General features: G+C 38.8%; 1 protein-coding gene and 1 long non-coding RNA gene across 3 annotated transcripts; one reads left to right on the plus strand and one right to left on the minus strand.

Annotated features, from left to right (window-relative positions):
- Positions 1-31: 31 nt before the first annotated feature.
- On the minus strand, positions 32-14,027 carry RRAS (RAS related). Of its 2 annotated transcripts, none has more exons than XM_039355865.1 (6): positions 13,863-14,027; positions 12,362-12,449; positions 10,525-10,627; positions 9,586-9,694; positions 5,830-5,948; positions 32-3,642 (listed from the first exon to the last, which is right to left on the minus strand). In XM_039355865.1, exons 1-6 carry the CDS (start codon positions 13,881-13,883, stop codon positions 3,555-3,557), a joined length of 528 nt encoding a protein of 175 aa, XP_039211799.1. In that variant the 5' UTR covers positions 13,884-14,027; the 3' UTR covers positions 32-3,554. The 2 variants fall into 2 exon arrangements, with proteins under 2 accessions (XP_039211799.1, XP_039211798.1); XM_039355864.1 differs by having other exon boundaries at positions 13,694-13,977.
- Positions 14,028-14,335: 308 nt separating this feature from the next.
- LOC120313698 lies at positions 14,336-17,183 on the plus strand. Its single transcript, XR_005558227.1, has 3 exons — positions 14,336-14,672; positions 15,693-15,747; positions 16,963-17,183. It is a non-coding gene; the product is annotated as an uncharacterized LOC120313698 (long non-coding RNA).
- Positions 17,184-25,223: the final 8,040 nt, after the last annotated feature.

A 25,223-nucleotide genomic window follows, 5' to 3' on the forward strand; every position in this document is an offset into this window, starting at 1 on the left:
TTGTAAAGATTGTGCAGAATTTGGAAACTTGTTTCAGGTTGCAGAAAGCACTTTTTATCTGGGAGAAATTACAGTTTTATAATTATATCTCCAGGGCTATCATAAATCTCTAAACATTAATATTGAACTTCCAGACTTGATTAGTAAAGAACACATTTAATTCTCCATTTTAATTCATACTGAGTCATTACAAATACTTTTTAATATACTATAAACTTTATATATAATTTTCAAAATTTTCCCCCACCCAAGCTTTCTGTATATAAAAGTGCATACTGTTTTTCATTTCATGCATAGACATATTAAATGTCTCACAACAGGCAATTCAATTATAAAATTTATAGCATTCTCCATATATCTAAACATACACATACATGTAGTGTAAGATACAAAAGTATGCATTTTTTAAAAAAGTTATCCCGCCCCATATTTTTTAAGATGGGGAAGTTTGTTCTGAAGAGTTTGTCAAAGTATCACATAAAGACTGGTGTGTATGAGGAATGACAACTTTCCATTGGCCATAAGCCTCACTAGGAAGTTGGACCAAAGGGAACAGCAATACAAAGGAAACAGGCCCAGAAATGTTTCAAGATCACTCCGCCCCCCCCCCCAAAGAAGACTCCTCTTTAGAGAAAAATTAGCTCTTTGTAGAATTAACAGTACAAGATTGACCAAGTTCATATAGGATGCACTTTTTTCACAGAATAAGCTGTGATCAAGCAAATAAATCATATTGTGGCTTAGTATATCAGCCTCCTTAGCCTAGTGTTGTTGCGCTTTTATATATGCTTATTATGTACCACCACAGTAAAATTACACACAGGTAATGGGAATGTTTCCCTTTTATTAAAATTATGGTTAAGTCATACATTCACAAGCTATGACCATTTTATCATTTAATCAGTTTATAGTTTCACTAATATGTCCTTGTACCTATGTGCACATATATGTATGCATGCTCCTTTTGGCCTTAGAATAACACTTTGTACCAGAAGTTCACAAACTTTCCCATGCTGTTTCAGAACTGTTGGCTTAACAGAAACAGCAAATTTACAAGGATACTCTGGGATATTTTAAATTACATTGACAGTCTGTCAGATGTTGCTGCTTCCCTTAGAAATTTAAAACATCCACAGAAGTTTAAAATATTTATTTTGGCACTACAGCACATTTTTGTAACTGTAGCCTTGTAAATTAATAAAAAGGCTCTAGTCTATAAAGGCATATGCCACAATCAGTTTAATTAATTAAATAATTAAGGGGAAAACCCCAAGGCTTTACTATATAATCTTTGCTCAAGAGACTCTTTGGCATGTATACCTGGAAAGCCATGCTCTGCAGCATGGTAGGAGAATAGCGAGCAAGAGACTTAGCAGTTCAACTTGCACATTAAACTTAGCAGTTCAAACTTGCACATTCAATACATCCTCTCACTTTATAAACTGCAGATCTTTATATTCTAGGAGCATCAGATATGTAAGCGAAGGCTGTCTAGCAGATGGCTGCCTCTAGTTATGCACGTCGTCTTGCCTGCTTGTATCTATAACTTGTATATTGTCCAAGGCCTAACACTTTCCCCTTCATTTTTCCCATATCTACTTGGTAGGGTAAAGGTAACTGGGAGGTAGCAACTGGCCCAGCAAACTTCTATAACCACAATCAAAGAGATCCAGATTGACCATGTTAATCACTACCCCACCCTAATATCATCTGAGAATTGTAATCTCAACACATCTGAGGTCTGTGGAAGGTGATGGATGATGGAAGTATTAGATAATGAAAATGATAGAAGGACATAGTGAACAGCATGCAAGAATGTAAGGATCCACTGGCAAAAATCATCCAATTAGACATGCATGCAACTACAGTACTGATATTTCAATAACAATGGTATACTTCAACATGATAGTATCTCTGGAGATGTTGGGAAACCCTACTAAGAAGAAAATTTACTAATGCACGGGGTTGCTAATTTTTTAAAAAAGTTCTTGACATCATTTTCCCTTACAAGCACATTACAGAAGTGGGGAAGAAAGAATGAATTTAACAAAAGCTGGCCATGTCTTCAACAGAGCAGTTTTTGAACTGAGCATTTTACAAAACAGTCTGGCAGTGAAACTTGATTCTAGCATGCATTTAAGATTTCGAACCTTCGCCTTCTTAAAACGTAAGCTAGGGTGGCAGAATGTTCGAGAACCTACTATAGTAAAATAGCTCTGCAGGGAGCATCACCATTTATTGACCTGATGGAAACAGCCAGTTCTTGTTTAGTAGCTACTGCAGTTAATGACTGCTCACAAATATGGCAAGTAGTAGTAGTCAGTAATAAAAAAAAAAACCCATTTTCTGACCAATGTACATACATATGACCAAATTTCTGCACTGACAACAATGCATACTGGAGAGTAATGCTTGCAGTGCTATACAAGATAACATTTTCTGAATGAGATGGCAGCAACCAGTGATCTTTGCAGCATTTCTCTATGTCACATAGTTCATTTAGTCATCATTTTGCTCAGTGACCATTTCACTGCAACAAACTGGTTGCTTTAATAAAACTACTGTACGCTTTATTTTATAGTTGACCATACCTCTCATAGTAACTGCTTTGTGACCAGGTGACGTTTACAATATGGCAACAATCTTCTCCTAAAATATCAAGAGTTGGCTAGCTTCACCCTGTTCCCCCCCAATATTGCAAATCTCCTTATTGTAAAGCATTGTTTTCATACTTGGCAACTTGAAGACTTCAGCTGCTGGTTTGGGACTTCTTGCTGATTAATTCTAGGAGCTGAGATCCACACATTCTGGAAATTGAAGTCTAAACATCTTAAAGTTAAGTTTAAAAAATGCTGCTATAAAGTGTGCTTCTTTTTAGCCCTGCTCTAGGAACAAAATAGTCAATATTGGCAACTTGCAGGACAGTGTAATTCTGTTTGCAGCTGCTTCCCTTGCAGTTTGGCCCATGTGTGGCTTACATCTGTAAGCTATGATATATATATATATAAAAAATAAAAAAAAATATAGTACCTTTTAAAATGCATTTGTACCATATCTTTGAACATGTAGATATCTATGTATGTGCAAAAGCTTGCCCTTAGCTGCAGTGAAATAAATGACCCTTTGCAGTTGATTCCTATTCATTAACTTATTGTATCAGTGAACTGTCAGTGAAATCTACAATCCTGTGCCCCTTTTATCTAAATGAATAACTTTTCTGCCCCTTGGGAAAAAGGGGCATCTTTAATGTGATTTCCATGGAAGAACAATGGAGGGCAAAGTAGCAAACAAAATTGAATGCATGTCCCATAGATTCAGGATATGTTGGAGGAGAAGAACTTGTCTAGTCCCTGCTTTGTTCTCAGTTTACAGACTCCTGTGCAACAAGAGAAAAATGGTAATATTTTGGCATAACTAAAAAATACACAGTGCCAGCCCTGATTGTAGTCGGAGAGATGGAAGAAGGAAAATCCTGCTCTGTCTTCTTGGTTGGAAGGAATCTGAGCAGCTCCTCCTCCTCTTCCAGGCTGCGTGGCTTGATATGGGGTGTCAGTTTACAGAATGGAACAAGGACAGCTTTTGCGTTCCTTCTTTTTGGGGTGAAAGGCTGGGGCAGGGGGAGACTCTGATTCATGAAACCTCCTGCCATAAAAAGGGAAAAAAATATGGAGTGAACAAAGGAAGCAAGACATTAAATAGTACATGCTGTATCACATTACTTTGTGGAAATGTTCTTACATAAGATAAGCACCACTTGAAAAAATATTATTTATATCCCTGGAGGAGGCCAACTGCTACTACCCAGGAGACCATATAGTCGGAAACAGTGTACTAATGTTTTGGGTGTCCAACAGATGACGACTATTCTTTGGACTACACTGGGTGAGGTTCCAGGAAAGTGCTGGCTGGAATACAACCAAGATCACTCTCACCCCACTCATTACTCTGGATGGCCCTTTATTACAGGCCAGAGGGAAAGTCCAAATTTTCAGCTTCTAAGCTAGAGTTCATCTCCAGAAATGGTAGGCGAGACTCCTCAACAATTCATGCTGAATGATACAATTCTAAATACAGGTAGGCCTTGATTTACGACTGCAGTTCAGCCTGTAATTAAGGTCATAAGTCATGCTGGTCATCACATGACCAATTCAATTTTATGACTTTTTTGCAATAGTCGTTAAGCAAATTACCATGGTTGTTAAACAAGTCTATCATTAAGTGAATGCAATGGTTGTTAAGTGAATTTATAGTTCACAATGAGTGTCTTTTGCTGGAAACTGAAAATGCCAGTTGCTAGCAAAAAATGGAACTAATAGTCACATGACTATGGGACTGCAAATGGCCATAAATGCACGCCAGTTGCCAAACTTTAAAATACAATCACATGAATCCAGGTGAAGGTAGCTTCAAATCAGAATATAAGTACCTTGTTTTTGGTCTGCTGTAACTCTAAACAACCACTAACTGACCAGTCATAAATCGAGAACAACCTGTAATAAGACCCTACATGCTTTCAGGTTTCATTGCAGAAATCTCTAGTGTTCACCCTCGTCAATACAACCCTTAGTGTTTTGACCTTCAAACACCATCTTCTTCCTTGTTTTGGAATCTTTACTGAGTAGCCATACCCACTTCCTAGACCAGTGATGGCAAACCTTTTAGAGACCAAGTGCCCCAAAACACTCCCGCCCATACCTGCCCCTGCTCCACCCTCTGCTCTGCCCCCCACCCACAGGGCCACCCACCGCCTCCACGGCCCACTGCAGATCACCGAGGCGGCCCTGCAGCGCCATGGCGGCCACACCCTCCGCCCATCCCCCACAGCATCATCTGCACACAATGGAACATGAGGGCGGAGTCTTGTCCCCACTACCCGGCTGCCATGTCCTTGGCTGTGCTGCACTGCTTCACATGGGCCGCGCCCAGGGGCGACTCTCCTCCGGGGGGGCTGCTGGTGAGGAGGGGGCCACAGGGAGAGGCGGGGCTGGGGTGACAGCACGAATGCCCACAGAAAGGGCTCTGAGTGCTGCCTCTGGCATACGTGCCATAGGTTCGTCATCACTGTTGTAGACCCAAAGTGGGATTTTGGACATAGTTGCCTAGCTGCAACTGAAATGAGGCCACAGTCAGAAATACAAATTTTCAGACAGAAAGCTGCATCACGCAAGAAAGTTGATGGATCACCATCTGAATCTATAAAACTATATTGAATAGCTAATATTGGAAATCGTACATGTATCAGGTCACTTAATAGTGAGATTAATTTAATGTTGGTTTTCAACCTGACATTTCAAAAGCCCTTATAAGCAAGCAAGCATCAAGCAAACAAACCAGGTTTCTGTTCCAATCAATCTCTTTCTGGCTGCTAAATGGACAGTGAGAGACATGGAAAGAGTAAGAGAATATTTTTAAAAGGGGGAAAGAAAACTCTTTTTCTTTGTTAACCCCAGTCTATGGAATCCATTTCCCAAGAATTTATGCTTCATCTCAGCTTCCCCAGGTTTGAAGAGGAGATTGAAAACCCATCTGTTTCATCCAGTTTCTGACTGATTATTGATTTTGTTTTAGAAGTATCAGTTGTAATTTTGACTTGATTTTAATTGCACTGACTTTTTTTTAAAAAAAAATTAATTACTGTCAACTACCTTGAAAACAATGTGAACAGAATGTCAGAATTTAAACTTCCTAAAGAAAGAAAGTAACCAGCAAATATTTAATCAGAAAAAGCCTTTATGAGGGATGTTGTCCTAGAAAAAGAGTTTTCTTCAGTTTGGGGAAGTTTCAGTTCTTTTGCAGCATTGGCTTCAACCCCAACTGCCTCCCTGTTACCTGATGGCTCGGACTAACTCTTGGAAAGACTCATCCACATTGAATCGGACCTTTGCAGAGGCTTCCATGTAGGGGATTCGGTTTTCCCGAGCAAAGTAAAGGGCCTCCTCTTCAGTTACCTGCCAATAAGGATATTTAAGACTTTAATACAGAAGTACATGAGATACAGCAGGATAAGGAAGAAAAAACGATTATCTACTATAGTATGAATTTTTGTCAAGCAATAACTCAAGTCAACCTCAGAGTTTAATCAAACTAGGTGTAATCATCATCAACTGCATGGTTCTAGTTCCTTATTTCTTTAGCTAAATCTTCTTTACATCTTTACCAAATGTAAAGATGAGAAACAAAAGAAGAAATGGGTGTGGGGAGAGATAGAGGGATCCATTATGCCTTTTTGTCACCCTATTTTTCTAAATGCTTCTTTCTCTAAATCAAGATGTTTTTTTCTCATTCTCTTGTAATTTTGGCACTTAACTGAGACAATTCTGTCTATCCAATGTGGATAAATATATGACTTGAGAAGTGAAGGATTTGATAATGGCAGGAGGCTCCATAATCAGGATGTCAACAGGCTGACTAGGTCCAAGTACCAGATTCTCTTAGGCAATTTCAGAACTGTCAGTATAAGCTCCACTCTTGCAGGCTTCAGAATCCTGGAGACTAATGGACACTATATAGAGTAATATGTAATCCTGGAGACTAATGGACACTATATAGAGTAATATGTTTTTGGGACAAGACACTGACAACATTAGATACTTCTGTTCCTTGGGTTCAGAATCATGAAAGGAATTGTGAGGAGGTCCACTGCTGCCCTCTTAAAGACCAAAGATTGTGCATGAATACTCTGGGTTTGAAACGACCCCGTTGGTCAAAGAACTCCAACTATTGGGATAGAGAAGAAGAACCTTCTCTGCTATTGCATCCCCCCTCTCTTTGGAACATCCTTCCCCCCCCCCAAGGTGAGATCTGCCTCCTTCTTCCTATCATTCCATAAGAGCCTGAAGACTTGGCCCTGCTGGTTGGCCTGGGGCCCAATGGGGGAGAAGGCTACTAGATTGATAGCAAACCTCACTTTCTCCCTCGGTCCCTGCTTTCCCACCTGACCATTTTTTATTCTCACTATATCCTCACTGTTTTCTTTTTTTTTTCTTATGCTATTGTCCCATCACTTTACTACCGTTTTACCCTTCTTTTCACTTCTCTGTTTTTAATTATTGTAAGCTACCTAGAGTAGCCTCATGGCGAGACAGGCAGCAAATAAATTTAACAAATAATATTAGCAGGATATGCTGCCTTTTGGAAGAGATTGAAATCCGAGCTAGTCATATTGCTTGTCATAACCAGAAACATATGCTAGCCTTGAATATCTTCCCTCTAGGCTACTCTAGAGCAGCTTTGCTGGCTGAGGAATTCTGGGAGTTGAAGTCCACAAGTCTTAAAGTTGCCAAGGTTGAGGACCCCTACTCTAGAGCAGGGCTTTTCAACCAGTGGTATGGGTGCCATCTGTGATACATTGGCACCTGGCAGTTGGTACACGACCATCCTAGAAAAGTGGTAGAGGGGGAGGGGAATGAGCTGAACCAGTGGCAGCACTGCACAAGCCTGAGTGAGAGATGGCTGGAGCTCCAGGGCTATCAGGGCTCAGCAGAAGCGCCAGGATCAGCCCTTCTTCGGGGCTGTCAGGGCTCAGTGGAAGCGCCAGGATCAACGCCAGGCTCCAGCTGGAGCTTGGCGCTGATCCTGGTGCTTCTGCTGAGCCCAGAAGAAGCACCAATCAGCTGGAATATTACAGCATCTTCAGGGTCTTGTGATTTACATTCAGATGCTTGGCAACTGATTCATATTTATGATGGTCACAGTATCCCAGTGTCATGTGAAGTGACCAAAACCTGCTGCAACCACCCAGCAGACCGGGGGGGGGGAATAAAAACCAAACACCCCCCACCCCACCCTCGCTGCCAATCCTCAACAGAAATGCTCAAAACAATGAAAACCTCAGGCAGGAGGAAGAGCGCCGCTGGGTTGGCAGGCAGGTGTCTTGCTCGGCTGTGGCTTGGGGGGCACTTTTTTCAGTGCCATTGTAACTTCAAACAGGCACTAAGTGAACTGTTGTAAGTCGAGGACTACCTGTACTTTATCACTTTTTTAAAATTTTTTTGGTCATCAAGTTTTTGACAACTTGCTAGGCGACTGGTGGTAATTGGATATTGCCATATCCTAAAAGTGGTACAATGGGTGAAAAGGTTGAAAAGCCCTGTTCTAAAGTATGCACTTCATTTCTTCAGGCTGGTGTATATGATGAGTTTGACTAAATGAGAGATCCGTATATATCTCTCCATACTTTTAAATAAGGCTTTCAGGAATCACCACTTGAGGGAGCTCCTCACATTTTCTTTCTTTTTTAATATACTTATTTTCTTTTGTCAATAAAAATAAAATACAAAAGAACATCCAACACTAACAATGAAAAGAAAAAAAACACTTGTGTACAAAAAAAAAGAAAAAGAAAAAAAATGCCAAATGTCAAATAGATCTAACATTTAACATAAAGAATCCATCCTGGCTGGATGATAAAAAATAAATATACCTAGCATGTTCTCCTCCCCTTATGTAACAGATTTACAAATAGTTGTAACAAAAATTCAGTATTAAATAACAAACATCTCAGATGTGGAAATCTATCTGTCTAATAATCAAATCGACCCAACATCTGATCACAATATATGTAAAAGGAAAAAAAACAGCCAACAGGTTAGTTCAAACGTTACACTAAACTGAAGCTCCTTATTTTTTCTAGGAGTGCCAGGATTTTGGAGATTGAACTATTATTTTCCTGGAAGGGAAGAGACACATCTATTGGTGGAGTCTGAAGTGAAAACATGCCTCAGATATTAATATTATCCAGGCAATCCTCTGGTCTGGAGATTGATGAGAATCATAAGGCTTGGGTGCCTGGTTGAACAACTGATACAACTAATGCCTGGATGGTCTCCTGTCTCTCCTTTGGAAGGAAAATAAGGTCTCTCTGGTGCCAATATACTTTGGTAATGCAAGAAGGGTGCTCTTGTTTTCATTGATTAGGAAGCCCAAATTCTCAAAGGTCTACATCAAGGTCGTAACAGCAATCCCTGCTTAATCAAGGAGAATAAGATAAGAGTATGTGTGTATTTTATTGCAATATGTAATAGGCTAAGGCAGTCAAAACTACAAAAAATGATGACCGGCTCAATGGCCTTAAATTGATACTGGGTGCAATGGTATTCACAGGAATTTCTTTGTGTGGGAAATAAATTGTAAGTAACCCTACTGTAAATTCATGACCAACTAGATCAGCGGTTCTCAACCTATGGGTCGCGACCCCATTTGGGGTCGAACGACCATTTTACGGGGGTCGCCAAACAACGCGATCCGCCATTTTTCCCCCTCAGGGGGCGGTGCCGCGCATGCGCGTCGCGTCCGTGTGACGGGGGTTGCTGTCACACAAACGTTGAGAACCGCTGAACTAGATAATTAAGCCTGCAACTATCTAATGGGTGGTTCTCTTCCCTGAAGTACAGGATGAGGAATAATGAGTAATATGCCTTACGAACTTGAGAATCAATGGCCAAGTGGGATCAACTAGATTGCCTATATTGTATTGCTTATAAACTGATGGATTTGATAGATAGACCAAACCCATTAGGTTACATTTATAATTAAAGCCCTAAATTACCACTAATATGTGGAGATTAGTGAACCCCCTCCACTCACCTGTCGATAAAGGTCCAGATCAGTTTTATTGCCAACAAGGACCATAGGGAACTCATCACGGTCTTTCACTCGAAGTATCTGAGTGTGGAATTTGTGGATTTCATTGAAACTATGACAAATAAATGGGAGTAAGACAAAGAAGGATTTCTCTTAATGTGTTTTTTCCCAGATGTACTATTATTATTTTTCTAATGAATTCCTCTCTTTGCTTCTAAAAGAAGAAGAAAAAAATAACTACACCAATATCAAGACCACTATAAGTTTCTCCTACATTTCAGAAGACTCTCTGGGAAAAATTCTAACAAATACCATGTGCTTTCCTCATAAAAGATCTATTTGAGCATCCTGGTCATTTTAAAATTTATATATTATTCATGCAGCAATTTAGCAACAATGGCTTTCTAAACCTTTATTTTAACTATATAAAATGCATGAATATACTGAACTCACACAATATCCTAAACCAAAGAAATTACATTCTGGCTTAGCATAATGCACTGGCCAGTCACTTTAAAGCTTATTGGGTCTAGCACTATTTTTTTTGTAATTGCTTTAATGGCAGCTTCTGGAAGTATAAACATGACCTAATTGCAATTTAAACTACCAAAGATATTTTTCCCCAAATAACCCCAGCACTGCCAATTTTTAAGCACCTAATAGAGGAAGGCAACGCCAGGAAACACTATTGAAGCTTTTACATCTCAGCCTGCCTTTCTCTAGCCCATTAGGCTGAACAATCTGCACACCATAAGCTACAGATGAACGATCTTTTTTGCACTTTTGGTAAAAACACTGAGCAAACAAGGAAGAGACATAAAATGAGAAAATCATAACCTCAAATATCTTTAATTAAAACCCCACCCACCAATGGCACACACACCTTAGCCCTAAAGAAGAAAAGGTTTTCATGCCATGTAAATGCTTCAGCTTTGATCTCACCTGCCCCGATCATTGACAGCATAAACAAGGAGGAAACCTTCTCCTGTGCGCATGTATTGTTCCCGCATAGCTCCAAACTCTTCTTGACCAGCAGTGTCCAGAACTGATAGGTGAAAATGGAGAAGGAAAGAAAATAGATTAGATCCCAATCAATACTGAGTATGAAACATGTAGAAAAAGAGATGAGGGAGTTTAGTGTGGGATGGAACCAGGGGCCCTCCAGCTGCCCTGAACTACAAACTTCACAAGATTCAGACAAGGCAGCCAAGAGAACAATACATTAAAATGTACACAGAACACCAGGTTGCCTGTTCCCATCTTAGTCACAATGACACAGTCAGTTTCAGATGTGATGGCATCCTTCGGTAAAAAGCTTTCTGACACAATCACTTCCTTCGGCGGTAGCATTTCATGAGTCTCCACTTCATAGGAATGGACCAACATTCTTCTGATATTTTGGAAAATGTTGGTACTTACAGTGGACCACAGTACATTAAAAGAATAATTCTCTGGCTTTCTTTACAGATGCCTGTCACCTGTAAGGAAAATATTTTGTTGGGAGGTGCTCAAGTCACGTTTCAGCAACAGATTCAACTGAAGTTCCAGTATCTAAAAAGTGCTATGTTCCCCCCATTGTCAACATACAGTTTTTGTTGTAAGTTTTAAACAAAGAAAGGTTTTTTTAAAGAAAAGAAAAGAAAAAAAGAAAATATAAGCAGGCTACAGTCACTGTGTCCTCCAGACATCAACCCTCATTACCAACTCAGGTACAGACCCTTCATTGCCACTTGATAAAACACACAGTTTTCTTATTTATTTTATGGTCTCCTACAACCAATAAGTCCCCCCAATAATAAATCCACATAGATAAACTTTGCTTTCAATTGGATGACAAATTCAAGAATAATTTGTTGTAAGTTTGTAGCAGTAAAAATTCTGCAAACAGGTTTGATTTTAATAAAAGGCTCAGTTTCATAGCATCTGGTTCCAAATACTCATTTGTTCACTTCGGTCTTCTCCAGACTGATACCCCTCAAATGTCTTGGACAAATAACCAATCAATATGGCCAACAAACCATTGCTGACTGGGAATAGCAGAAATTATAGCTCAGCAAATCTAGAAGACACCAAATGAAAAACACTGACATGCAATGAATCCTTATCTCTCAGTTTATTTGCTGGAGTCCATTCTATTAGCCTCCCTTTCCCTCATTCCTGCCTTATTTTCATCTATGGCAAGGAAAGATTAAAATTTGAGAATTGCAGTCACGAAGGAACCCACATTTACATGTTATTATTGTATGTTTCATCCTTAGGTACTAAGGATGAAACATACATTAATAACATGTAAAGACCCCTCTGACCCCAATTTCTCCATTACCCCTGCATACAGGTAGTCCTTGATTTATAACAATTCATTTAGTTACAGCAGCACTGAAAAAAGTAATTTATGACCATTTTTCACATCTATGAATGTCATAGCATCCCCATGGTCACGTGATCAAAAATCAGATACTTTGCAACTGGTTCATACTTATGATGGTTGCAGTATCCCGGGGTCATGTGATCACCTTTTATGACCTTTTGACAAGCAAAATCAATGGGGAAATTAGATTCATTTAACCCTGTTACTAATTTAACAACTACAGTGATTCACTTAAGACCTGTGGAAAGAAAGGTTATAATATGAGGCAAAATTCACTTAACAAATTTTCACTTGGCAAGATAAATGTTGGGCTCAATTGTGTCGTAATGTGAGGACTATACACACTATGTACATTCATTTGTGCAAAGCACACGCAAGATCTCTCTAGAATGAGAGTCCACTGATACTTACTGTCCAGCCGGGTTGAGGTACCATCAATATTGCAGATTTTGGTGTAGGAGTCCTCAATTGTGGGGTCATAATCAGAAACAAAGTAAGACTGAAACAAAGGAAGGAAAGAAGAAGAAAGGGTTTCAAGGATGACAGAAGGACCTGGAAATCCGTTTTCAAATTTCAAATCTCTGGCACAAGCTTTTACTCAACCATCTCCTATAAACTCCATGCATGCTATTGAGGAATTCTGGGAATTAATGTCCACTCATCTAAAAGTTGCCATTATTGAAAAGCACTGCTTCAGATGAAGGGCCAGTCTGGTGTAATGGTCAGTCTGCTGGTCTGGAAATCAGGAGCCTGTGAGGCATGAAAGCCAGCTGGGTGACTTTGGGATAGTTGGTCTCTTTCAGGTCAACCTACCCCACAGGGTTGTTGTTGTGGGGAAAATAGGAGGCAGGAATATTACTGTAGCTATTTTTGTCATTTTGAGATAACCAAATATAAAGGCAGCACAGAAGCATCCTAACGATGGTGATAACAGAGGGCGATCACTGGCTACCATGTAATAGACAAAGATAATGTCCTCTGAGTTCTAAAATGTTCCATTTCTCCATCCCATTTATAATCCTGGGATAGTCTCTTGCCCAAGGTCTAACCAGATCTGATCCCAACTAGCTATTCAAATTCATCTAAGTTTTTATTAATTGTTAAATCATAGGCAGGGTACCTAAAATGTCAGAAAACTATAATGAAAAGAAAATACTGCCTTCAACCATTTTACGTATCTCCAAATACACATAATTTGCTTCTCTGCAATGCTGAATGTTGGAACGCAAGCACCACAGAGCTGATTCAGACTCCTTTTACATCCCTTGCTTTTCATTAATGTAATCTTTCTTTTTCCAAATGCAGCTTCCGCCTTTTGAAGGTGAAAAGAATGAGCAAAATGGAGATGAGCTATTCTCAACCTGGATGAGAAATTGCATCACTCTCACAATACCTCAAAATGATGGAATTATAGCTGCAGGCATCTGAAGGGCACCAGACTAGAGGCAGTCAGCTTTAAAAAAGTATATGTTAGTGTCATGTTTTCTGAGGTATTTATTCCTAAGGAGGCAAAGCTGGCAGCCAGAGTTGCTTAAAAAGATCATAAACCTATGCACATTTAAGTTGGAAAAGTTCCAGTCATTTCAATAGAACTTATAAACACATTTACAGCAATAGACAAAGTCCTGCGGTAACTTTCATTTTTCCACTCAGCACGAAAACATACCTATAAAGTTTGTTTAGCCCTGAGCCATCCGCCCTACCCAACCCAACCCTAACCCTTCTGCGCCTTTTCCGAGTTACCTGGATGAATTGAATGGTTAGGGCGCTCTTGCCCACGCCGCCTCCACCGACCACCACCAGCTTGTATTTCTCCAGTGGCGCCGCACCTTCGCTGGGATTCATCCTGCTTAGCAAAAGTTGTTCGCTTCCTTATAGGGAGGGAATCGGACCAATGCACTCAAAAGCCTACCCGTTCAGTCGCAGCAGTCATCCTCCGAATCCCCCAAAATATGGCTGAGAGATCCAGGGTGGGCCCTCTAAGGAGCGAAGCTCGGCGATTGCTGACTGTCCGCTTCCCTATTTGGCCAGCGGGAGCCGCTACGGGGAGGTCCCACGTCCGGAACAAGCTCGTCCGGGCGAGTGCTCCTTCCCCGCCCTGAGGTGGACCAGTTGGGAGCAGGGGGAGGGGGCGCTGAGCTCAACGCGCACCCAGGACGCTGCCCAAGATGCTGCCTCTCTGTGATGAACGCGAAGCTCCAATCGTTTAGTGGGAGGTATGGAAGAGTCTAAGTTGGAGAAGTTTATGCCTGAGATGATGAAATCAGAATGGACGTAGTTATACAGCGCAACACTTTCATCTTGAAGTTTTGGCATTCCGATTCTTAGCAAAACATGCGGTCTGCGTAAGAGCTCCTGAACTAGGGAGCAGCCCATCGTAAACCAGACGCAGAGGCGCCCACGTGGCGTCTCTACGGCGTTTTTACACGACACATCCGGATAGAACCCTTGTTTCAGTCGAATTAACCCAAGTTGCTGGATCCCCATGACAAATTGTGTTACAAATTAGCCACGGCAAAGGCAAAAGATAAGGCAAAAAAGTAGCTAACCAAGTTGGGTTGAACGCAACTTCTGACTTTCTAGACAGAGGCGCGTTCACTTTAGCTGGCGGAATCTCCAAGTTCTTTACTGTACAGTATCTGGGGCCACATATAGTCGTAGAAACGGAGTTCTGACATGCAGGAAATCAGTGAGCCTTCTGGGATGTGCAAGAAATGTCGAGGTAAGATGGGAGGTGGATAAAAATCTGGTCCTTTTTAAGTGGATGTAAAGTTCAGAGGCGTGGGACCAAAAACGTTAAGTCGAAACCAGCTTGCAGACCGGGAGTTTCAGAGAGGAGATGTTCGGACTCATTCTGGAAGGCGTTCAGAGTGAAGGGGTGGATAAACGGTGAAATCTAGGACCCAACTCTTGACTCGGCCAGGGCGGAGAGGAGTATGAGTTCACTACTACATTCCTTTCAAGAATTGTGTGGAGGAAGTTGAGGCACCACCCCATGCCTTGGGCTGTGAAGGAACACTTTGACCTGTATGAAGTTGCGGAACTTAGATTAGCGATGATTTATTGTACCTGTTTCTGCAATGGTACAAAGGCCCACACAATAATTTATTAGCAAGTTGCCAAAAGAGGCCATTTCTCCCTGTGCAGAACCTAGATCTAAGAGAGGAAAACTCTGTTTAAGCTATGTAACACTGAAGCATTTAACACTAAATAATACTTAGCCTATTATATTTTTATTCACTATATTTATCAGAAATGTAAATGACAAAGTAAAGTCAGTGACTAGTTTTCTCAATCTGGTTCTATCCAGTTAATTTTAGAATACAATACTCTTCATCTCCAGTCATTACCTTCATCACTTTGTTATAAGTGAGATTCCACACATCTGGGTGGCATCTGATTGGAAAGGGCTGTTCCAGGAATCCTAATATCACAGAACTTCTTCAGATAATCATTAAACTTCAATTCAGCCAATCAAAAGTTTAAAATACCAGGAATCCATTCATTCATTCCTTCAGAACCAGGAAAATCCCAGTCCTACATGGATTGTGTAACCTCATCCATTTTTGGTGATATTTCCATTCAGCGTAGCCCTGTCCAAATCATTAAGCATGAAGTCTTCAATGGAGGACCTAAGTGAGCCCTGTCCAAATCATTAAGCATGAAGTCTTCAATGAAGGATCTAAGTGAAGAATTAAGACTACATTCCTTGGCCACATTTACCAGATTTTCTTATTTCTAGGCACAGGATCAGACATGATCAACACATGAATAAACAAAGAATGAAGAGAGTAATAGTAAGTGTGCAGATGATAGAAAGTTCCAGTCATGTATCTTCCAGTCATCTATCTTATCTTGCTTAACAGCCTTGTACATACATCTACTTGGAATGTACATTGCAGAATTTTGCAAGAAGATATTGGGATTAATTTGTAAAATGTATAGCCTCCTGTTGTTAAATGCAATTCCCAGAGCCTCCAATCAGCACAAATGAAGGAGAGGAATGTTGGTAAGGGTATTCAGTTACATTTGGTGGGTTACAGGTCATCTTAGCAAGATGTCTTAAGGGGATAATATAAGTGGTTATCCTTTATTATCTCCCACAAGGAACATCCCTTCAGAAATTAGTTAAAACAAGCAACATCATGAAAGCAATTGTGGAACATCTCACAATCTAGTCATTGGCATCTTAACATGGCCAGTATAGGAACTGCAGAAAATAATTGCTCTATTTTTAAGTGGAGGCTCAGAAATCAAGTTGCATGGTTTAAGTTGAAAGCAAAAAAACTATTGGACTTCAAGAGAATGGAAGACTGCTGACTGGAACATCCTTTTGCTGTGTCTCCTATTAAACTTTGGCTGCTGAATGGAGAAGTGTGTATTTGAGTTCATCTTTTAAATCAGTGCTGAATGATCTGTCTGAAGTTATGTCAACCTAAAGTTATATAACTTTGAGAATTATTAGGTCCTTCATTGAAATATATAGAGTAGAACAAGATAATCCAGAAACAAAATTTAAAGCCCAATTCTAGTTTGATACTTTGATTATTACAGCAACTCTCAATAAGTGGGAGCCATAAGTTCAGCCCACAACTGACCAAGCTTTAATCAGCTAGTTTTGGATCAAGGAATGCTTGAGACGAATGGGCTTTTTTCATAGGCCCAGTCCTCATTCTGTTTCAATAGAGCAGAAAAATAAAATTTATTGAAATAGAGAAAAGCACAACTTTTGATAGTTTGAATTCTGTGCCTAAATTACACCAAGGATGTTTATCACACTAGATTCTACCCATAGCCCTTCATAATATGTGAATTTCACTTCCCATAATTTTCAAAGTCTTCTGAAAATTGATCCAGTCCAGTTAGTTTATTGCCCTTATTCTTTCTATAGATAATCTAGTCACTAAAAGTACTTTCCGCTCTCCCAGATGCCCAACAGATCTTCCAACAATTTCTTTTTTGAATTTTCTCAGCCTACCAACTGGACCAATAATGTGTGCAATTTTGTTTAGGTTGAGTGGAATGTATCTATGAACACAGCCTGGATGAAGATTTGAATATTCATTGGACCATGCTGACTGAAAAAAGGGGAGGAGTTGAATAAAGTGTGATCATTGATGCATATTAAACCCATTGTGTGAATATCCTTATGGTTTGTGCTAATGTGTGAAAGTTTATCTGTTGCATGTATAGAGTCCTCATTCTGCTTATGCAAAGAATGGTGATACTGTCCTTCCACATGCTGCATTTGAATTATACAATTCATGGTTATTAATTTCTTTTAATATATATTTTATTAAAAGTTTTTGTTCTTAATATAAAACACAAACAGAAATAAAATTCATGGAAAAAAGGAAAAGGAAAGGAAATAGCAGAAACAGAGTGAGGGAAGGGAGTAAAAGAAATTAAAGAAACAAAAAGCAGTAACTTTTTTCAATAAATGCATAAATACATAATAAATTCATACATAATAAAAGTATCAACTTTTTGTTATATCAATAGTATCTACTAACCATTTCTATAGCAGTAACCCATCTAATTGTCAAAACCCAAAGTCAAATTTTCATTCCCCCCCCCCTTCACACAGAAAGTCCAGGAGCAGTTTCCAAACAATCACTAAACTGTTTACATTCTTGTCTCTCATTAATGCAGTCAGCTTCACAATTTCCACCAGCTTCATCGTAATCTCAATCCATTCCGCCACTGTGGGAGTTAATATTTCTTTCTATTTCTGACTATATAGGATTCTTGCAACCATCAACATGTTAATAATAATAATAATAATAATAAAAGTTGGAAGGGACCTTGGAGGTCATCTGGTCCAACCCCCTGCTCAGGCAGGAAACCCTATACCATTTCAGACATATGGCCGTCCAGTCTCTTCTTAAAAACTTCCAGTATTGGAGCATTCACCACCTCTGGAGGCAAGTTGTTTCACTGGTTAATTGTTCTTACTATCAGGAAGTTTCTCCTTAGTTCTAGGTTGCTTCTCTCTTTGATTAGTTTCCATCCATTGCTTCTTGTCCTGCCTTCAGGTGCCTTGGAAAATAGTTTGACTCCCTCTTCTTTGTGGTAGCCCCTGAGATACTGGAACACTGCTATCATGTCCTCCCTCGTCCTTCTCTTCATTAAACTAGACATACCCAATTCCAGCAGCCGTTCCTTATATGCTTTAGCCTCCAGTCCTCTAATCATCTTTGTTGCTCTTCTCTGTACTCTTTCTAGAGTCTCAACATCTTTTTTACATTGTGTGATCAAAACTGGATGCAATATTCCAAGTGTGGCCTTACCAAGGCATTGTAAAGTAGTATTAATACTTCACGTGATCTTGATTCTATCCCTCTGTTAATGCAGCCTAGCACTGTGTTGGCCTTTTTGGCAGCTGCAGCATACTGCTGGCTCATATTTAAATGATTGTCCACCAGGACTCCGAGGTCTGTCTCACAGTTACTACTACTGAGCAAGGTACCTCCTATACTATACCTGTACATTTAGTTTTTCTTTCCTAAATGTAGAACCTTACTTTTTTCACCATTGAGTTTCATTTTGTTAGATAGCGCCCAGTGTTCAAGTCTGTCCAGATCCTGTATCTTAAGCCTGTCTTCTGTAGTGTTGGCTATTCCTGCCAGCTTGGTGTCGTCTGCAAATTGATGATTTCCCCATCTATCCCCTCGTCCAAATCATTGATGAAGAGGTTGAAGAGCACTGGGCCCAGAACAGAGCCCTGGGGCACCCCACTACACACTTTCCTCCATGTAGATGCAGTTCCATTGAGGACCACACGCTGAGTACGGCCGGTCAGCCAGCTACGGATCCATCTGGTAGTGATGCCTTCTAACCCACATTTTTCTATCTTATCAAGTACTAGCTGGGGGGGGGGGATGGAGGGGGGTGGTTTGGGAGGGTTTGGGGGAGGGTTGTTTTATTTTTTGTTGTTGTTTTTTCTTGTTTTTTGTAAAACTTTTAAAAAATTTTCAATAAAAAAAAGTACTATGTTGTGATCTACTTTATCAAATGCCTTACTGAAGTCCAAGTAAATTATATCCACAGCATTCCTCTGATCCACTAATTTTGTCACTTAGTCAAAGAATGCAATAAGTTTTTTCTAGCATGATCTGTTTTTAACAAACCCATGTTGGCTTTTAGTAATGACTTTGTTTGCCTCTAGGTGTTCGCTGATTCATTGTTTGATTATCTTTTCCAAAATCTTCCCAGGTATTGAGGTCAGGCTGATAGGTCTGTAATTTCCTGGGTCCATTTTTTTTCCTTTTTTTAAAAATAATTTTTATTAGTTTTCCATTTTATACCAACAAGGCTTAAGAACCAACGTGGAGATAGAGTAGTCAATTAAAAAACAATAACATTATAAATATACAGCTCACACAATATTCCTTAAAATTTCCCTCTCTATGTATTTAGGATATTATAATCAAATTAATACATTTCTCAAATTCATTCATTAATATATCTCTAGATATAATTTCCATTAATCAATAAAAGTTTACAGAAACTCATTATCTATCCCATAAGATCCTGTTTTACGTTTTATTAATTTTTCAAATATTTAGACTTAAACTAACATATTTATTTACTATTTAGGTGCCCCTAATTTCTCTTATTTAAACATATTATTTCTATAACTAGATTCTTACATTTCTCGTATATTGTATTCTTTTTCAATAATTCTCCAATTATTAATTTCATCTCTTCCATTATTTCAATCCTTTTCTTTTTTTTTTTAAACAAGTTTTATTGGTTTTTTCATTTTACAGACAAGTGCTTACGAAACAACGTGGTGGCAGGGCAATCAATTATCCACACAACAAAGTCATATTCATAAAATTCAGATTAAATCATTAAAAAACCCCTCTCTTTTCCCTCTAATAACATATTATATTCAAATTAATATATTTCAATACAACTAGATCAATCCTATCAATCCTCAATAACCTTTCATCTAAATAGATCCACAAATCCAGATCCTGTATGAAGTTTACTTATTTCAATTACTATATTCCATATTTCTAATCTAAGTGCATAGTTAACTCTTCGGGAGTCTCCCCATTACCTTTTTCCTTAACATATTCAATAAACATTTATTAATATCATTTCCCTATTCTTCTTCCATTACAAAGTAACTATCAGTTCTAATGTATATATAAAAAAGTATATTAGTTCATATCAGAAAAGAAAAAGAACAAAGAACAAAACAAAGAACAAAACAAAAAAGTGAAAAAATACCTTTCTATTTCTATTATACTTTATAATTTAACAACCAATCCCTCAATATCAATATCACATTTCTTTAACCTCCTCAAAGTTACTATATCCAAAATATATTAATACATAGACAAACACCTTATTATTAATTTCAGACCTTTAATTAATTTTTATTCAATCTAACATCTTATTTAACTATCATAAGCCGTAAATCAATCCATGTCTAATAAGCCTTTTAAAATCATTACATAAAACCTTCAATCACATTCTTAAATCTTATTCTAGCTTTCCTTTTATGCCAAACAGGTTTCCATAACAACGCCACTATATCAATAAGCAAGTCAATTTTTATGTCTTGTAGTGTCCTTTGAATCAAACAGAGACGTCTTCTTTTCTGTTTTAGAAACCTAGCTCCTTTGTAAATAATCCCTTGTTGTTTGACAAAGTCCAATCTCCACGTTTGAAACTGTTGAGTGGCCGGCTCAATTACATCCAATTTTATAGCTAATAGTTGTTTATCCAAGCTAGCATTGTTCTCAGTTTGTTGGGCTTGTCTGTCCATTTCTGTTAATTTTAGGGTTGTAAGTGGTTTAATTACAGTCCTTTTTAATTCCTCAGAGATCTCATCAGCCTGCGTATGAAGTAAAGTGGAATCTTCTTTACCTTTAGTTAATTCCGCTTCTGTTGTTTCTTGGTCCATAGAATGCTCAGACAAAATCTGGGAGTCAGTTTGTAAGTTCAAAGCAGGATTTCTATTTTTTATTTCCATCGTAAATTCTTTTATTTGCAAACGTATTTCATCAGTAACTTCATAAAGTTTTTCCAGTATAAGTTTATAGTCAAGTTGAACCAAGGGTTGCTCCATTTCAAAGATAATCAAAAACAGTCTGTATCATTTAGTAGAGGCTGGGTTCAGAGAACATATAATCAGTGTCCACCCCCACCAGTACAGCTGTTAATTTTCTTTGTATTTTCCCTTTTATGATAATCTGAAAGTCAAGGTCAGTCCAATTCCTCAAAAGAGAAAGTTGCAATTTTAACTTTTTCCACAAGGTGTCCTCAGTACAATGTAAAATCTTCTCCCAGAGACCAGGAATCTCATAAACAAGATCAGGAAACAGAAAAAAGAAGCATTCAAGTCCAATATTCACACAATTTTCCAAGACCCCAAAGTGAAGGGAAAAAAAATAAAAATAAGGAAAAAAACACTTTAAATTAATTCAGTCCATTTAAGCTTCTTTTCCCCACACTCATAAATGCTGCCTTCTTAGAGTAGGGAAATCATTTCAAAAGTGCTCTTTATAGGCACAAAAAAAAAAAAGAAACCCAAGAGAGGGAGGAAAAAAGTCTCACCCAGCTCAACCACGGTGGTTCCTGTACTTAGATGTTCTTTTGACTTCTGGTTGCAGCAGCTAGATGAACGGCCATTTTACTGGCCGTTCTTTCCACTGTCGGCCCAAAGGAGCGATCTCGGTCCCTGGAAGAAGCTGCCGCTCTCCCAAGGACGATGAGGACCTCCTCAGCGGTAGCCGCCCCTCCAAGGCGGTTTTTCAACCCAATTAAGAGTCTACCAGCAGCAGAGAATCAGCTGGCAAGGAGAGCCGTGTCCTTGCACAGCTGCGAGCACCGCGATCCAGAAGCGGAAGTCATTTCAATCCTTTTCTCATTATACCATCTCTAATATTTAAAACATAAAGAAATACAAGGGAACAAAAGAAAAAAATAACACAAAAGAAAAAGAACATAAATAAACCAAGAGGAAAAAACAAGGGAAGAAGAAAAAAAAGGAAGAGAGAAAAGGAAGAAGAAAATAATCTATCATTCCGAAAACATATTCTTACTATATTTCAGTATTAAATTCTAAATCATTTCATAATGACCTCCCTTTTAACAAAATCCAAATCCAAGTCAATCCGAGTTGCTATAAAACCTTTACCATCCATAACTATAATCTTAAATTCAATATTTATATCTTATTCTGGGTTTCTTTCTATTCCAAATGGGTTTCCATAATCAAGTCTCTAATTCCGCAAATAGATCTCGCATTATCTCTTGCCATAGTGTGTACACCAAAACGGAGTCTCCCATTGTCCATTTTATTAAGCTGATATAAGAGTTATAGCTATTCTCAATAGCTCGTAGCTGAACATTGTTTCCCATCTTTTGTAAATTTGCATAAAGATTAATTGGAATCATTTTCTTAGTAGATTGTAGATAAAATAATGTATAGTCCTCTTTAGAATTTTGCTCTTCTTCTGTCAAAGAGTCAAATAGTGTCTGCAAGTCAGCTTGTCTTCTAGGGTAAAATCCTCCATTTCCTTATTATAAATCATTTGTTCATTAGCATCAAAAAAAAAATTCCAATATCGGTTGATAATCCAAATGTAAATTTGCTTCTTCCGTCTCAGTGAACTGAAGAGAAGGTTGAAAATAAGTCTCTTGGGTATAGACCCCCTCTGCTATTTCTTGGCTTCCAAGTTGCTTACTTAAACCTTGTGTTTTAACTTGTCGTTGCAAAGAAATCTCTTTTGTATAGGAAATTATCATCTCAGTGTTTTCCAAGATTTTGTCCAATATATACTTATAAGTAAGATTGAAACAGGTTTCCTCCATTTCTATCATATTTAAAGTCATTGTCCTTTTGGGGGAGACTATATTTAAAAGAAATCAGTCAATATCCGCCTCCACCCAGGCTTCTTTATCTTTTTCCTTTGTACTAATTTGGAGGCCAGAGTCAAATTCCAAGAGAAACAAATAACAAGTGCAATAAGTAGTTTCACCAGAAGATGTCCCCCAAAGGATAGTCAAAGTTAGTCAAATATTCAATCTTTCCAGACACCATAAAAATAAAAGAAAACAGTATTCTCCAATAATTAGCATGTTAAATCTCTGTAAAAAAATTTCTTAGGACTCCCAAATATCCAAAAGTAAAATCAACCATTAAAAAAAAGATCCTTTTATTAAGCTTCTCTTCCCCCATCTAAAATGCCGCTTCGACAAAAAGGGAAATGATTCAAAAAAAAAAAAAAAAAGCCTTTCACAGGAAAAATAAAAGGAAGTAGAGGTAAAAAAAGGTCTCACCGAATCTTCCATGGGGGTCTATTTGCTTAGATGATCTTATGGCTTACGGTTGGTACAGCTAAATGATCGGCCATTTTACTGACCAATCTTTACTCCATCGGCCCAAAGGAGATACTAGGACTACAGAAGATTCCTCCGTCCCTCTGCAGTCATCCAAGAAGCCTCCTCAGTGGTACTCGCTCCTCCAGAGTGACTTTTCGACCCACTCAGAGGTCTACCAGCAGAGGAAATTCGGTTGGCAAAGACTCGACCGCACCGCCACGACCCGGAACCGGAAGCCCATTTTTTTTCCTTTTTTGAAGATGGGAACTATATCAGCTCTTTTCCAATCCTCCAGTAGTTCCCCAGTGCTCCAGGATTTTTGAAAAATATAGTTCAATGGTTCTGAGATCACATCTGCCAGTTCTTTGAGAACCCTGGGGTATAATGCATCTGGTCCTGGTGATTTGAACTAGCCTAGGCTGGACAGGTGCTCACTTTTTCCCCCCATTGGTGGATTTATAGTGTTCGAAGATATTATTTCCTCCTTTTTATGAAAAATGTTATTGATTTAAAAAGATAAACAAAATACAAAATACAAATAAAAACAGCAAGAGCAAAAAATAACAAGGTGAATCCATTTTCAAACCAAAAGTATGTGGTTTTGAAGCTAATAAAAAATGAATTTGAAACAATGTTCCATAGTAATGATGAAGATCTTATAAAGTGAATACGTATGATCAATGGACAAGACATTTTGGTTACAATATAATGCTAGAGCAATAGAAAAAATATGTGGATTAGAGGACTGAAATTCACGTTGAATTATTTAACCCTAAAGAGAATTCTATAAAATGATGTACCATTGTTATTTAATGTCAGATAAACTATTAAAGGCATATAAGGGTGTTCTGAATGTTTGTTGGAAATAGAAGTGTAAGGAGTTCATGCTTATATATTTCTGAGTAATGTCCCATTGATTTGTTTTTACAATATTCATAAATAAATTCTATTTAATTCAGCAGGCTTTTTTTTCATCTTCTGGTGAAACTACTTATTGCACTTGTTATTTGTTTCTCTTGGAGTGCTTACTGGAGCTATGTTTGCATGTATCCCAATGCCTATACAAACAGGAGGTCAAAATACAACTTTTAGATTCTTAGGAAAGGATTAAAAACAAGAAGATTGTTTAAATATCTTAGAAATCAGCCATGTTAGATTCTATTGACATATGTTCTATTATTCTGGCTATTTTAACTTTCTTTGGGGCAAATGATCAGGGATGTTAGTTTCTGAGACTCTGCAGATTGATGTTTGCTATGCGTTTTGCAAAAAATATTTCCATCCAGATGCAACTGATGATATCTGAAGTTTGCAAAGATCACAATAAATGGAGTAAATGGATGTTATATCTAATGAATTACTACTTTCTCCTACTTGCATCAGTTCCACAATGAATGAAGTAACTAGGGTGGAATCCTCGGTGCTCTCTGAGCTTGGTTATTTTCCTGCAGATGTTTCATTACCAAACTAGGTAACATCATCAGTGCTAATAGGGAATGGGATTTGTTCTCATTTTATATACAAATGGCTTGCCCTGTCAGTGTTGATGGGAATGATCTTGGTGGTTTCTTGATTAGGCTGTTATTTACTGTTAGCTTGTTTATATGTTCTGAACAACCTGGCACTGAAGATATTACCTAGTTGGGTAGCTACCCGGTTCAGGGTATAGGACAGTGGTGGCGAACCTTTTAGAAACCGAGTGCCCAAAACCCGCCCCCCCACTCCCACTCCGCCTCCCACCCTGCCTGCTCCGCCCCCGCCTGCCCACCTCCTGCTGCCCCCGCCTGCCCACCTCTGCTGCGGCAAGCCAGGGAGGCCACACACCGCCTCCCTGGCCTGCCGCAGCAGATCGCCCAGGCAGCCCTGCAGTGCCATGGCAGCCACGCCCTCCACCCACCCACACTCCGCAGCATCATCTGCATGGTATGGG

Source organism: Crotalus tigris, unplaced genomic scaffold, assembly GCF_016545835.1.
Source record: "Crotalus tigris isolate CLP2741 ecotype Arizona unplaced genomic scaffold, ASM1654583v1 scf7180000018762.419966263:882430, whole genome shotgun sequence".
NCBI classification, from domain to species: domain Eukaryota; kingdom Metazoa; phylum Chordata; class Lepidosauria; order Squamata; family Viperidae; genus Crotalus; species Crotalus tigris.